General features: G+C 43.4%; 1 protein-coding gene across 1 annotated transcript in view; it reads right to left on the minus strand.

The window, feature by feature from the left end:
• The window catches only part of LOC124138462, a 58573-nt gene that overhangs the window by 20958 nt on the left and 20800 nt on the right, over positions 1 to 16815 (minus strand). Inside the window, exons 2-11 of the mRNA XM_046505098.2 lie at positions 13279 to 13553; positions 11826 to 11921; positions 10797 to 10902; positions 9464 to 9656; positions 4197 to 4365; positions 3870 to 3968; positions 3165 to 3394; positions 2274 to 2385; positions 1057 to 1309; positions 54 to 143 (exon numbers count right to left, since the gene is read on the minus strand). Coding sequence (XP_046361054.2) covers positions 54 to 143; positions 1057 to 1309; positions 2274 to 2385; positions 3165 to 3394; positions 3870 to 3968; positions 4197 to 4365; positions 9464 to 9656; positions 10797 to 10902; positions 11826 to 11921; positions 13279 to 13553 — 1623 coding nt within the window. The remainder of the gene's footprint in view (positions 1 to 53; positions 144 to 1056; positions 1310 to 2273; positions 2386 to 3164; positions 3395 to 3869; positions 3969 to 4196; positions 4366 to 9463; positions 9657 to 10796; positions 10903 to 11825; positions 11922 to 13278; positions 13554 to 16815) is intronic.

A 16815-nucleotide genomic window follows, 5' to 3' on the forward strand; every position in this document is an offset into this window, starting at 1 on the left:
ATTTCTGGTCGGTCTGTGACAAGAATGCATTAGAAACAAAATGCAAAACTCACCTCTTGATTTGTTCCTTGCCACTTGTGATTTGATGAGAGTAACGTCCCCTTTTTGACCCAGTTGAACAATATGCACCCGCAACTTATCACCTTAAACAGAAAACACATGTTGAAATATACTTTTTAACCACTACAACTCGTAATGGTATTTAGATTAAAATGCCCAACCATGTTCAAGCCTATACAAACATCACAATAACTCAAACGTGAAATACAATACAGGTTCTAGTCTGAAACTTAAATCAAGGAGACCATGCGGCTGACCTGATATTAAGGCGCAGAATAAGGACATGGAGAAAACGATCCGAGAATAATGCGGTTCTGGAGTGCAAATAATCCGAAAAAAACTGACATAATATAAATGACAGTGCAGTTAGAAAGAATCTATGCTTTCTTCGAGTGGTTTATTCGTCTTAACCAAAAATAGTAAAAGACATTACTCCCATACTTCAAACCTAAGCTCAACCAGGTTGTTCTTTACAAAATAATTGCAGTTTTCTCGGATTTTTTCCCAAATTCAATGAATTTCCACACCCATAAAGTTTCAATTTAGTTCTAATATTAAACAGAAAATCAACGATGGATTCCTTGCAATCTGACTGAATTTTCAAATTTCATGCCTATCAAACTTAAATCCCTTAAAGTGTAGGGTCAATCGGTAACCAATCCTACATTTCAAAAGGTAAAACCATCACAGAGGCCGACAGACGTAACTGATTTCCCATCCATTTATTCAGAAAGGAAACAATTGATGAGATCATGGGAAGAAACGGTTTCGGATAGGATTTCAAAAATAATTAGATACAATCTTTGCAAAATGTTAGCTATCGTTTTCGCATAAATATATTTTATTCGTATCAAATAACATATCGATAATAATTTTGTTACAGTTGAACAAAGAAACCAGATCTGCAAATAATTGGAACATGTTTTTTCTGCATTACTTCATAACATTTGGGTGAAATAAAAGATTATAATCTACGACTGTAATGCTGGAAATTACCAAAGTTTTTCAAAGCCTTGTCTGGTATTCTTTTGGGAAGTTTGTCTTCGTCAAATACAAAATCTGAACCATCCGGGTCGGTTGACGTAAAAGCTGTTTCGAGTGCACTCCCCACGTCGACGTAGTCGTCACAGTCGATGGGGGTGACGTCACTGTCATCGCCTGAACCCATTTCAAGCTCCTCGCAGCGTCGGCGTAGTTCGTCTTCGTCATTGATAGCTAATCGTATGCCATCTAACACAGTGTGGATTTGCTGAAATTGACGAAACGGAACATATTAACGCGTATACACGTTGACATTTCCCCTCAAAATATACCTGAACTTGACAGTTACTCTTGTATTAATATAATTCAACATCGAATGTTGAAAACTGACTAACTGGGTCCCACCAAATCGGTATCCAACAATGACTAGGCTGAGACAGTTTGTGACGATGGTTGACAATGTTGTTATAAACGTCATCCCGGTCACTGACATACAGTATATAAGTAGAAATTCAGTCTCCTTAAAATCGCTACCACTAAACAAAGATCTGACATCCCATTAAGGGTGACGTCAGAACGACCTTTCTTCCGACCAATCAGAGCGTCGCTTACCAGATCAGGAAAGTGACATTCGGGATGTGCTTTCTAATCATGCAACCTCGTAAAGGTTAGCACGGGGTATTCCAAACGACTGAATCCGTCAAAATTATCGTTTATCTCTCGCTTCAATGCGATAAACATTTTAACGGAAGATACTTTGCGTAGCCCGTACGAAATACAGCGCTTCAATCTAGGTCATCTATTGGACCTTCTAAAGTGTTCTTTTGTTCAGTTTTCAAATTTTGAATCGAGAACTTTGTCAAAATATTTTTTAAAGTGTTGTCTGGAATGTAAGGTGGCAATTTGAAATGCTGCTTTCTGATTGGGTTATGTCGACTTCTTGTTATAAATCATTTTATTGGTCGGTTAAAGTACGCGAAATGTCGTTCTGACGTGATCGGTAATGGGGTGTCCTCATATCTTTCTTTAGCCGTAGCGAGTACTAAGATCTGATTTTAATGAGATTTGGAGAAATCGAGATAGTTTGTATTTGTTATTGCCACAACCATTTTTTAAGTCATCCACCATGTCCAACGAACATTTTTTTTGTTGGGCAAAAATGAATTCACAGACTACCGACCCCCCACCAGAATATCAATATTAGTCCCGTGCGTATGTTTGTCAGACTATACCTTTACATGTGCGATGAGTCTATCTGCCAGTAGGGACGCCTGCAGGCGATATGGCACGCCCCCTCCTCCCCGCCCAACATTCTTGGCCTGTCTTATCAACGGGTTCATCAACCTAGAATAGACATCTTCCATAAGATAATGCATAATCAGATTGATAATCAGCCTAGATTATTCAATGCATTATATCTCCATAATACCATGGACCAACTGGAGTCAACAGTCTCGTTTTGATCCCGATTCTATAAATAGTCGTCCACTGAATACACTCATAGACGAGAGAAACTTTGTGCGAAGTTACTGATAAGAGGAATGGAAATTGTGACATCACTTCCGAATCGTAATTATGGTAATCAATCAGTCTTTATCATTAAAGATTATATTAATACTCACATATTACTAACAAATGATGCTGGTTGTAAACAACTTATGTTTGTGCTTAACGCTGCAGTCAGCAATATTTCAGCAATATTTCAGCTGTATTACTGCCGGTTGTAACCAGACAAACCAGTGATGAAGCATCGTCCCGCAACGTTGTGATACGATGACACGCAATTAGCCAAGTCACCGGATCCGCTACGATGCCTCTTATGACAAGCATAGATTACTAGGGATCTATTCTAACCCGGACCACACGGACCCACATTCTTTAGTCTATGTGTTTACGGTTTGTGAACCAGTCTCCGCACATTTAAGGAACACTATAGTTATCTTGTTTGTTGGAAACCTATGTATTCCGGGTGATAGTGATTTCTGGATTAACCATAATTTCCCGTCTGGATTAACGGGGTTTCACTGCATACCACTACTATGGCCTAAGATGTCATTCCTTGGTTTTTGTTCTGTATGAACGAGGATTCCACCTTCCACCCAGCCCAGTTTTAGGCGTATTACCTGGCGATGTTGTTCGCTTGCCGTTCCAACTTATTGGCATAACTGACAGCTCGGTTAATGATTGGTCGAAGTCGATCCCTTTCTGCGGCAGTGATGTATGTGGTGGATGCTCTTCTCGGCCTTGACCTTGACCTTCGGTGTGGTCTCCTGTCGGTAAATGACACGGGCGCCAAAGGATTTATGCCTCCACCCCTCTGTCTTTTCAGATCTCCAGCAGCAATCCTGTTACCCTGAAGAAAAAACAAAAAATCACAGTGAGGGATCAGCAATATTGCAGTTATTCATGGCCAGGTTTCCGGAGACGACTCCGCCTACGATGCTTGAGTTGTCGTGATATTCGCAAGTGATTGAATGCTGTTTTACGCCTTAGCAAGCAATATGCAGAAATAGACGAACTGTAATACAAAGCCAGACAAACAACAAATTGATAGCATGAATATGCCTGGTATTGTGGATGACACCAGTCAGTCACCTCAAGCGTTCTAACCAACAAATACCCGGGTTCGTTGGCTTTTGGGGCGAACATGGGGTACTGAGGACCAAATACTGGCTTTGGACAATGAATTTTGAGAAGACACAAGCAATATGTCAGAAGTGAATCCTTTGACTTCATGCCGAACGCCATAACCACTAGGCTAACCCACTGCCCCAACTGATCACACGTTAATGATTCATGTGGCCTAAGAACGAATCTGGAGACCATACCCTTGACGTGGCAGCCGCCACTCTCAGCTCTTCTTTTGCCTTCCTGACCAAGTTGGACGCCACTATGATGTCGTCTCTAGCCGTCGCCCCATTTGTCAGCTGAAAAAGCATACCGGTACAAAATTAAATGTTGAATCTCTTTAGACGTCAGCAACTGGAAACTGCATCGATAATATACCCAATGAATCTTCATACTGGGAGAACATTTTGACTCAGGGCAAAAGAGAAAATAAATAAGTAAACTATGTTATTTTATTCCTGCAGTAAAACAAAAACATTTCTCTGGTACTTTGGGGAGAGATTCTTTCGGGAAACGCCAGTTCTTACCGAGAACCTGCCAAGCTTCCTTGCCACCATGGCGGTATCGAACTCGGCCTGAAGCTTCCAGACCGTCATGTTGACATGGCGGACCAGGTCGGCCAGCTCTCGCTCGTTGGTGTTGTCAGCTAGGATCTCCTCCAACTGCAGCACGTAGGAGGTCTGCTTCTCACACTCGCTGCAAAACAGGTGCCCGTTCATAGACTTATCAACGTGCAAAGCGAATGAAAACACGTGCTCGATCCCTTTATCTTCTTGGATGGTTGCATAAACAGAAATAACACCTACGAAAACTGTCAGCCCTGGGTTGCATTCCATAAAACGATCGTAGTGCTGAGGTTATCGTTACTCCCATACTTAGTACGATAATAGACGTACGATAGTCGTAGCGCTGTTCGCTTTGTGAAACGAGGCCCTGGTCTACTAACGACATAGCTTGCCACGAAGGCAACACAAAACCCGGTCGCATTTACACAACCCGTGAAAATCCCACCCACGACTGACGTTATTCGGTCGCCTTTTATCACAATCTGTGAAATATCCATACCTACCACTGACGTCATCCGGTCGCCTTTTACCACAACCCGTGAAATATCCATACCTACCACTGACGTCACCCGGTCGCCTTTTACCACTACCCGTGAAATATCCATACCTACCACTGGCGTCACCCGGTCGCCTTTTACCACCAACCGTGAAATATCCATACCTACAACTGACGTCATTCGGTCGCCTTTTACCACAACCAGTGAAATATCCATACCTACCACTGACGTCATTCGGTCGCCTTTTACCACTACCCGTGAAATATCCATACCTACCACTGACGTCACCCGGTCGCCTTTTACCACTACCCGTGAAATATCCATACCTACCACTGACGTCTTTCGGTCGCCTTTTACCACTACCCGTGAAATATCCATACCTACCACTGACGTCATTCGGTCGCCTTTTACCACTACCCGTGAAATATCCATTCCTACCACTGACGTCATTCGGTCGCCTTTTACCACTACCCGTGAAATATCCATACCCTTCACTGACGTCATCTGGTCGCCTTTTACCACTGCCCGTGAAATATCCATACCCATCACTGACGTCATCCGGTCGCCTTTTACCACAACCCGTGAAATTTCCATACCTACCACTGACGTCACCCGGTCGCCTTTTACCACTACCCGTGAAATATCCATACCTACCACTGACGTCTTTCGGTCGCCTTTTACCACTACCCGTGAAATATCCATACCTACCACTGACGTCATTCGGTCGCCTTTTACCACTACCCGTGAAATATCCATTCCTACCACTGACGTCATTCGGTCGCCTTTTACCACTACCCGTGAAATATCCATACCCTTCACTGACGTCATCTGGTCGCCTTTTACCACTGCCCGTGAAATATCCATACCCATCACTGACGTCATCCGGTCGCCTTTTACCACTACCCGTGAAATATCCATACCTACCACTGACGTCACCCGGTCGCCTTTTACCACTACCCGTGAAATATCCATACCTACCACTGACGTCATTCGGTCGCCTTTTACCACTACCCGTGAAATATCCATACCTACCACTGACGTCACCCGGTCGCCTTTTACCACTACCCGTGAAATATCCATACCTACCACTGACGTCTTTCGGTCGCCTTTTACCACTACCCGTGAAATATCCATACCTACCACTGGCGTCATTCGGTCGCCTTTCACCACTACCCGTGAAATATCCATACCTACCACTGACGTCTTTCGGTCGCCTTTTACCACTACCCGTGAAATATCCATACCTACCACTGACGTCATTCGGTCGCCTTTTACCACTACCCGTGAAATATCCATACCTACCACTGGCGTCATTCGGTCGCCTTTTACCACCAACCGTGAAATATCCATACCTACCACTGACGTCATTCGGTCGCCTTTTACCACAACCCGTGAAATATCCATACCTACCACTGACGTCACCCGGTCGCCTTTTACCACTACCCGTGAAATATCCATACCTACCACTGACGTCATTCGGTCGCCTTTTACCACTACCCGTGAAATATCCATACCTACCACTGGCGTCATTCGGTCGCCTTTTACCACAACCCGTGAAATATCCATTCCTACCACTGACGTCACTCGGTCGCCTTTTACCACTCCCCGTGAAATATCCATACCCTTCACTGACGTCATCTGGTCGCCTTTTACCACTGCCCGTGAAATATCCATACCCATCACTGACGTCATCCGGTCGCCTTTTACCACAACCCGTGAAATATCCATACCCATCACTGACGTCATCCGGTCGCCTTTTACCACAACCCGTGAAATATCCATACCTACCACTGACGTCATTCGGTCGCCTTTTACCACTACCCGTGAAATATCCATACCTACCACTGACGTCATTCGGTCGCCTTTTACCACTACCCGTGAAATATCCATACCTACCACTGACGTCACCCGGTCGCCTTTTACCACTACCCGTGAAATATCCATACCTACCACTGACGTCTTTCGGTCGCCTTTTACCACTACCCGTGAAATATCCATACCTACCATTGACGTCATTCGGTCGCCTTTTACCACTACCCGTGAAATATCCATTCCTACCACTGACGTCATTCGGTCGCCTTTTACCACTACCCGTGAAATATCCATACCCTTCACTGACGTCATCTGGTCGCCTTTTACCACTGCCCGTGAAATATCCATACCCATCACTGACGTCATCCGGTCGCCTTTTACCACAACCCGTGAAATTTCCATACCTACCACTGACGTCACCCGGTCGCCTTTTACCACTACCCGTGAAATATCCATACCTACCACTGACGTCATTCGGTCGCCTTTTACCACTACCCGTGAAATATCCATACCTACCACTGACGTCACCCGGTCGCCTTTTACCACTACCCGTGAAATATCCATACCTACCACTGACGTCTTTCGGTCGCCTTTTACCACTACCCGTGAAATATCCATACCTACCACTGACGTCATTCGGTCGCCTTTTACCACTACTCGTGAAATATCCATACCTACCACTGGCGTCATTCGGTCGCCTTTTACCACCAACCGTGAAATATCCATACCTACCACTGACGTCATTCGGTCGCCTTTTACCACAACCCGTGAAATATCCATACCTACCACTGACGTCACCCGGTCGCCTTTTACCACTACCCGTGAAATATCCATACCTACCACTGACGTCATTCGGTCGCCTTTTACCACTACCCGTGAAATGTCCATACCTACCACTGGCGTCATTCGGTCGCCTTTTACCACAACCCGTGAAATATCCATTCCTACCACTGACGTCACTCGGTCGCCTTTTACCACTACCCGTGAAATATCCATACCCTTCACTGACGTCATCTGGTCGCCTTTTACCACTGCCCGTGAAATATCCATACCCATCACTGACGTCATCCGGTCGCCTTTTACCACAACCCGTGAAATATCCATACCCATCACTGACGTCATCCGGTCGCCTTTTACCACAACCCGTGAAATATCCATACCTACCACTGACGTCATTCGGTCGCCTTTTACCACTACCCGTGAAATATCCATACCTACCACTGACGTCATTCGGTCGCCTTTTACCACTACGTGTGAAATATCCATACCTACCACTGGCGTCATTCGGTCGCCTTTTACCACAACCCGTGAAATATCCATTCCTACCACTGACGTCACCCGGTCGCCTTTTACCACTACCCGTGAAATATCCATACCCTTCACTGACGTCATCTGGTCGCCTTTTACCACTGCCCGTGACATATACATACCCATCACTGACGTCATCCGGTCGCCTTTTACCACAACCCGTGAAATATCCATACCTACCACTGGCGTCACCCGGTCGCCTTTTACCACTACCCGTGAAATATCCATACCTACCACTGACGTCATTCGGTCGCCTTTTACCACTACCCGTGAAATATCCATACCTACCACTGACGTCACCCGGTCGCCTTTTACCACTACCCGTGAAATATCCATACCTACCACTGACGTCTTTCGGTCGCCTTTTACCACTACCCGTGAAATATCCATACCTACCACTGACGTCATTCGGTCGCCTTTTACCACTACTCGTGAAATATCCATACCTACCACTGGCGTCATTCGGTCGCCTTTTACCACCAACCGTGAAATATCCATACCTACCACTGACGTCATTCGGTCGCCTTTTACCACAACCCGTGAAATATCCATACCTACCACTGACGTCACCCGGTCGCCTTTTACCACTACCCGTGAAATATCCATACCTACCACTGACGTCATTCGGTCGCCTTTTACCACTACCCGTGAAATGTCCATACCTACCACTGGCGTCATTCGGTCGCCTTTTACCACAACCCGTGAAATATCCATTCCTACCACTGACGTCACTCGGTCGCCTTTTACCACTACCCGTGAAATATCCATACCCTTCACTGACGTCATCTGGTCGCCTTTTACCACTGCCCGTGAAATATCCATACCCATCACTGACGTCATCCGGTCGCCTTTTACCACAACCCGTGAAATATCCATACCCATCACTGACGTCATCCGGTCGCCTTTTACCACAACCCGTGAAATATCCATACCTACCACTGACGTCATTCGGTCGCCTTTTACCACTACCCGTGAAATATCCATACCTACCACTGACGTCATTCGGTCGCCTTTTACCACTACGTGTGAAATATCCATACCTACCACTGGCGTCATTCGGTCGCCTTTTACCACAACCCGTGAAATATCCATTCCTACCACTGACGTCACCCGGTCGCCTTTTACCACTACCCGTGAAATATCCATACCCTTCACTGACGTCATCTGGTCGCCTTTTACCACTGCCCGTGACATATACATACCCATCACTGACGTCATCCGGTCGCCTTTTACCACAACCCGTGAAATATCCATACCTACCACTGGCGTCACCCGGTCGCCTTTTACCACTACCCGTGAAATATCCATACCCATCACTGACGTCATCCGGTCGCCTTTTACCACAACCCGTGAAATATCCATACCTACCACTGGCGTCACCCGGTCGCCTTTTACCACTCATTGCCGTTAAAATCGCTTACACCAATACTTGTCATGACCTAAGCCATAAAGCAACCAAAGATAAAACCTGGTGTACTGACAGCTGGTCCATCGCTGATATTGACGAAACTTGAACAAAATCGCGAGTATTTGTGACTCAATAGTCACGGGGATTTCTAAACTACAAGAAGGAAAATATGAACGTGTCTACGAAAACATATATGTACTTACTCGACCATATGTTGAGCCTGATCAAATTGGACTTTAGACAGTCGCTGAGCGTTCTGCACCGAATCCAAATCCTGTCTAAAAGACTTGAATTTTGGCATTTCTTGTTTTCGGTACGTCCTTGGTCGGGTATCTCCCCGCTTATGCGCACGCATGTATATGTCTTTCGTGAGGAGGGATATATCCATGACGACATCTGAAAAAGAAGAAGATTAATCTATATGTATAATAAACAATGCGTCTCAGACTCTATACTGCCTGAAATCTGATTACTCGGTAGCACTGTGTTGATACATAGTCGGGGATATTGTCATAGGGCCCCGTCAACACGGTGATCTTTGTGCCACGAGTATATCCTAGCTCCTACATTTGACACAAACGCACGAGTGTTAGGTTATATATGTTAAGGTGACTACAAGCAAGAGTATATGTAATGGTAGCGTGCTCATAGACTGCAGTGGATCGCTAATCGTAACATTGGTCAAAATATACACTGGAACCATTTTCATTTTATAATAATAATTTTATTATAATAATTTGGATTTTAATTCAAATTATGGCTCAAATTGCCTCAAACAAGACAACACATAAAAGTAAAATTGAAACATGGTTCCGAGGGGGTGATATCATGTTTCCGGGTTCATATCCATTCGGAACACTTGGCTGAGCCTCACGTAGAAGCAATTGAGTAATAGTGAAATCCTTTGTTGAGGACATTACATAATGACATAGATGTATACCCACAGAAACTTCAGTCAATTGAGCAAATTGTTTCGTTGTGACGAGTCAGTAGAATAAGCAGGTGTACAAACTTGAACGTACAGTGACCAAGTACTTGCAGAGAATGGCTTCCATGACACCAAAGCCCTCCATGCCGACATGAGTAAAAGACACAACATGTCTCGTGATAATCTAGCTCTGTTTGAAGTTGTTCCAGAGTACAGTTCGTTATCGCAGAAACTTTAGCAATAAAGAAAAGATAGGCTCGATGGGTTGCAATGCTTCTGACATCTGAATACAGATAAAAACGCACCATGCACATGTCTCGTCATAATCTAGTTCTGTTTTAAGCTGACCCAGAAAGATCATTGCAACGATTTGTGACCATGGGTGGAATCTGAGTTCACCGCTTCCAGGCAAACACCAATCAAAACAGTGAAGGCATCTGACCACTACCAAATAAGGAAACCACTGTTCCATCAGCTGGAAAGGCCTCCGTGTCCTGGGATGCCGAGGGAAAGACCAGACAATAAACAGGCCATATTATGCTGCTCTTCCGAGGCGATTGCGGGTTGAATTTAAGACAAAGAGACGTGTGAAGCTATAGTGAACTCACCATACACCATGTCATTTGCCTTAGCAATGTTCTGGAGTTCGTGCCTCACGCCCATCATGATAGTATAGCGTGTACTGTTGAAGGCGAAGTCGTAGGTGTCATGCATCTGAAAGATGAACCAGGGACATAGTCAGTAGGACGCAAGTATTCTCAGTAGTCACTGCTTGCATGTTTATTGCATATACATATATTAGTACTATATACTTTATTAACCCACCATGCCATGGAATCTATACTTGCGATAAGTAAATGCACACTGTACAGCTTCTCTAGAACACACAACATTAACCATCTTTAAGGTAGTAATCCCTGCAATTGTCTGTTGACAAGCTTTACGGGTCAGTTAGAATATTCGATATTTACATTTGACTAGATATTTGCTCCTTCGGTTTAAAATATCTTTACAGCAAATAGGCCTAAATAGGATTTCGGTGTGGCTTTTATAAGTTCAGGGTGAAAAAGGCAAAATATCCCATTGTAACGTACAGTCAAACAACGTTGTGTCTAGGTTAAAAGGACCAAGATAAATACTTCGAGACAAACTTAAGTTCGACACACTAAAGTTCGACACAACAGCGTTTGATTGTATTTGTCCCAGCGGTACAACTTAAATTTGTGCATGACATTTTTAAATGTATGAAGCGGCTGGAAAAGTCTCATAGCTGGAAAGCATTATTCCACTCGCCCTCCATCCGCTCACATTCGATATATGTCGATGTCGTGTGAAAACAATTGTATCCAAAGTATTATTTTGTAATCTTCATCAATAATAGTGATTTCGGGTCAGGATGAGCTTGAGGGGACACAGTGACCCAGATGTTCACGGGGATCTTATCGATGAGAATGGCTCACGCTGGAGTGACCAGATCCAACCCATCTAATGTAATGTGATTACTTACAAGGACGACTTACGCCTGGGAGCTGCGTCAACGATTGACGCATTAAGCACTTAACCTTGTACGACACTGGTTGGGGGGATTTGCGCAACACAACAACATAAGCGGATTATATGAGGGGTGAAAAACTTGCCTGTTGAATGTTCGACTTCAAGGCCATAATGACCCGGTCGATGGAGGACACGAGGTGATGGGTAGAAGTCCCCATGCTGGGGTGGAGTCGTCGTTCCTGATGAAACAAGATTGTTAATGACAAAAAATATCAATAATTGCAAACTAAGAGTAGGGGTAGGTACATGGAAAACTGAAAATAAATGTGAAACTTGCTCTAAGGCTCTGTAGCTCACCCGACGGATAACAACCACTGCACGTTCAACATTCTGTGTCATGCGTGTTTCAATAGTTTTTGTTTATAGGAAATACAGCCATTCACTCGAACAGAGAAAGTGTACACAATTATTCAAACATCCATGAATAGGAAATCCTACCTGCTTTTTATGGATGTGGATCATTATATTATTAACATGATTGGCACCTTTGTTTGGTCATAAAACTGGAACATGTTACAATGTGTTTACATCAAAGATTACGTTTCGACACAAGGCATATTCGTTGAATATTGAATTAGACGTTGCTACATAAATAAAGGGTTTGTTTGAGAACAAAGAACATTTCAATATGGTTGCTGTGGCTGCCATGCTAAGCACGCGTATTGGAACTATGAGGACGCTATAACTCGGCTCAGAAACATACACGTCCTACTAGATAGGTGCCATAAGAGTAATTGAAGGTCAAAGGTCGGGGCAGGGCAAAAGAACATAATAAATTAGTCATAATGTGTTGCTATTGCTACAAATTGAAAGCACAGACAATTTTTAATCCAAACCCGCAGACTTGGTGGAGGAATGGGCCTAAATGACATTTGAAAAATGGCCATGTTCAAATTCGGATGGGAATTCTATTACTATTGTAAAGCCTTGTGGGATTATCTTTGCAAAGTTTCAGCTACGGTGGCCTTTTGACATTTAGAAGAGGTGTAATGTGAAATAAATGCAAAAGTCCATGGGCGGGAGTTATTTATATTCCTCATTTTACTGTCAAAACCTATTTCTTGTTTGAGAAGGCCTAGTGTCAAGTATACATGTGCAAATTGGACTAGTTGTTCTCCAAACAATACACCCAGGTTTGTTATTTCAAGGTCGCTTCAAACGGCTATAATTGTTTTTCCAAGAAGCAAAGCGCTTTTGTAAACCTAAAAATAAGTAATTTCCAATGTCGATGTCTTCATCAAACGGAAATGCTGCTGTGTGATTTAACAAGGCTTATAAAGGGGTCAGTTCTCCAAGTTGTAAAGAAGAACTTGAAAATGCGGCATGTCACCGCGGACCGGACCGGTTCCAAAAAGCAATCTTAGCGTGACGTCTCTCGTGAGTCAATGTCAATGAATGTTAAAGAGTTCAAGATCTCACTATCATCGAAGAAGAACAAGGAACGTTTTCTGGAACTGGGCCTATGACCTTTATAGCAGTGGAAACAGTAGCCTGAATACATAACCATGTAAAGCTGAACACCGCTAAATCACTAACCAGTCTGTCAGCTTCAGGTGGCCTTTGTAGACGGTCGAAACCCCTACCAAACCCGGCATAGTACTGGTCGTATGACGCTCGTTCATGGTGATCCGCTAATACGTCCTCTGATTGAAACATGTCTTCCAGTGATACGGCGGCCATCTTGGATTTTTCCTTGCGTTGTCGGTTCTTTCTTCTCCTCTTCTTTTTGTTCTTTCCGTGTTTCTTTTTATTCATATTTTTCGGTTTTCCATGGTGATGGCGACGTCGTTGCTCTTCCGCACGTTTACATCCTGAATTTAAATAAAATGTTGTATGTTACTTTTAGAATCATAAATTATGTTCTTAGTCTCAATTCGGGAATTGCCCGACCTCGGTTATAACGATACACGATATATTTCCAAGGTGTGTTATTGAAATATGATGTGAAAAGCCAATTTGGGATAATAAGTGATCTTTGTTTAATTATTATTGTTTTACGTGTTTATATTGTATATGTTTAAGGTGAAACGTTCAAACAATTATGCATATCTATATAACAGTAAACTATGGTTATAACGAACTCAAAGGGACCACTAATTTTAGTTCGTTAAAACCGTTGTTCGTTATAAGCATATATACAGCATATACATAGCAATTGTCCGGGACAAAAAACACAGTTCGTTATATCCGCCAGTTTGTTGTAAGCGTGTTCGTTATAAATGTATATATAATATATTAAGCGTATATATCCACTCAAATCGTACACTTTAACACTGAGATTAAAATCGCAAGTGAATTGGTTTCATTCGCATTTTAACACGACTTTTGCTTCATATAGTGTACATCTACATGTGTATCAAACACGTAGCACTGAGCCGGTCCATAAAATGACAATGGAGTTTTTTACCAACTTTCTGTCAAACAAGCTTTCAAGTAAATAGAGATCAGAGAACGGATAGCATAAGGTTAAAGAAAACAAATAGAATCTAAGTCAGATAACATAAAATCAAAATGGCACTTTATACATATCTACGATCGGTATCTGAAGTGTACATAATGTTGATAATACAAGGATATGTGTGTATAATACAATCTGTAGTTCTGAAAACAGTTTGAGCTTCATTACATCCCACATGTCTATACTATGTACGTATATGTCTATGAAATGTTTATAGAAGGTTTATAACACAGCTAGGGGTTAAGGAGTACATATCCCCAGACGGCCCACAGACTGGGGTAAGTGACATTAAGATAAGGGCTTTATGAACACCGGCTGTACAATACATTGTATATTGACCGGGCCCTACATACACCTGTGGCGACAAGTAGCGAGACACACGAGACGTCGGGTCATGTCGGGTCAGCTGGGAACAAATCTGCTTTGTCGCGAACATCAAAGTCGACTTGGGGTAGTGAGGAACGTAGAGCGATAACATCTCATTCTGAGCAGCACTAAGAAGGTAACCAGTTCACCAGTAGCGCTATATGACGATATTTCATTCATGGCTCAGCGATAAACTCTGCAGAGAGAATGGCTGATCTACACGCAAGCGTTGTCAGGGGGTAGTTTCGTGGGGTAACTTATTCATCATTGTAACAGCAAGTCTACACTTGGAGGTGTCAAATGGTGAGAATGACGTTAGCCACACAAGATATCATTCAGATGACACTAATAATGACAAAAGGCCTAGTAGCGTAATTGTCTTTTGTGGTACTGCTTTTTTTGTTTATTAGTTGTATAATGCCGCATTAGTTGTATATTCATGCTATATCACAACAGCCTGTAAATAAACGAGTCTGGACCAGACGAGCCAGTGATCGATATTACGAACAACGTCTCATGTCGTCTGGATATGATGACGTAATCAGCATGTCAAGGAGCTCATCACTTAGTCGCCTACGGTTATGATTTATGCTTTCATTAAAATGCACCCGCGTCATACCAAAAGATGTTACATGCTGGTACTCGTTGTTACCCTGCCTGGTGTTCTTTAAGAGGATGAAACTTAGTAAGGACTGGTCGTTTCGGAGTCAGTATACTCGGTCTGAGAGGAGTATCTATATTAAACTGACACACGGTATGTCAGTTGGCACTAAAACACAACTAGTTCGGAGGGGTACACGCACGCACGCACGCACGCACGCACGCACGCACGCACGTCGCTATATAAGTGCAATTATCTTGAACGCAACGTTAAACCGATTACACCTCATGAGCGCGGGAGATTGTATGCTAAGTTAGAGATAGGAGGATGGTGGATGTGACGTTTTTTCCGATACACATCTATGGTGGCGAATGGGTCTAGGCTATTTCTTGAACTGGAATAGAGAAATAATATACTCGATCATGGAGGATGGCCTAAGGGATGCAATTCTGCCCTGTTGTCAAAGTAGGACTCAAACTCCGATCTATCTTGATGACCAACCCTCGACAGTAAGCCTAAAGCCATTCCGCAGCATACAGAAAATAACTGAACTAGCACTTGAATGATGTGGTCCTTGGATGTGATCTGGTCTTTGCGGACAGAACATGGGTACTATGTTTGCTTATCCCTGCGACTCCGTCAACGACCTTCACAGAAGTATCCATCATCACCCCATACCACGCCCTCAGTAAATATGTGTCCCCTCGGGGCCGTCAGAATGTCAGCATGGCCTTATGTAGAGCACTCGAGTGTTGTCATTCGAAGCTCCGAAAAGTGGGCAAACAGAACCTTCATGTAATATCGCAGGCATTCATTCGTGGGTGTGAATTCGAATGCCATAGGAGTGGGTTAGACCAACCAACCAGGATTCCACGCTAGAGGAATTCCACGCTACTAACACAATAGGTAAAGCTTAAGGGACTGGGAAAAGAATGATAAAAATAATTATGTTTCAGATTGCTGAAAAAAGAGCTTATCTTCAACAAGAATTGCATTAATGCAAGGTGTCCGTCTTGAATAAATAATCGCGCTCATAGTTATAATTTATAAAATATGTGATTTTGCACTCTACTCTAATCACCAGAATCACAACACAGAGCCCACGTATACAAAATTTGAATGTTGAATCGTTGTGACAAAGAGCCGATAAATCAAGCTTACTGCAACCACGAGTACATTGCTAAATCCCCTCGATATCAATCTGTCTATATGTGTTAACCTTGCCCATGCATCCTGTAACCTAGATTCCTGTCAGACCCCGGCCCTCTGACACTACCTGCTATTTTCTGCAAAGGAGGACCGAAAGGTCAGCGGGACATGACCTCTCCGATGGGCACGAACAAACAGCACTATGTTGTGTTCCCAAACAATTACGGATAGTATATGGGATGGACTACGGTGGAAATACGCAGCACATGGGAAATAGGAGCGCGATCTCGGGCAGGATTCAAACCAACTGCATAGCGTTTCTATAACACGTGCTTATTTGCATGTGTGCTATATTTTGGTATCGTGGGCAACACCCGGTTCCCATCTTGAAATGTAGGTCAGCGTGCGGTGAATGTGAGGGTGTACTACAGCAATACTCAGCATGCAGCAGTTGTAAACGCCATGGCCACATGTTCAAGCGCATTCTCTGGTGTAAACT

Source organism: Haliotis rufescens, unplaced genomic scaffold (genome assembly GCF_023055435.1).
Source record: "Haliotis rufescens isolate VD_foot unplaced genomic scaffold, xgHalRufe1.0.p SCAF_54, whole genome shotgun sequence".
Classification (NCBI taxonomy): domain Eukaryota; kingdom Metazoa; phylum Mollusca; class Gastropoda; order Lepetellida; family Haliotidae; genus Haliotis; species Haliotis rufescens.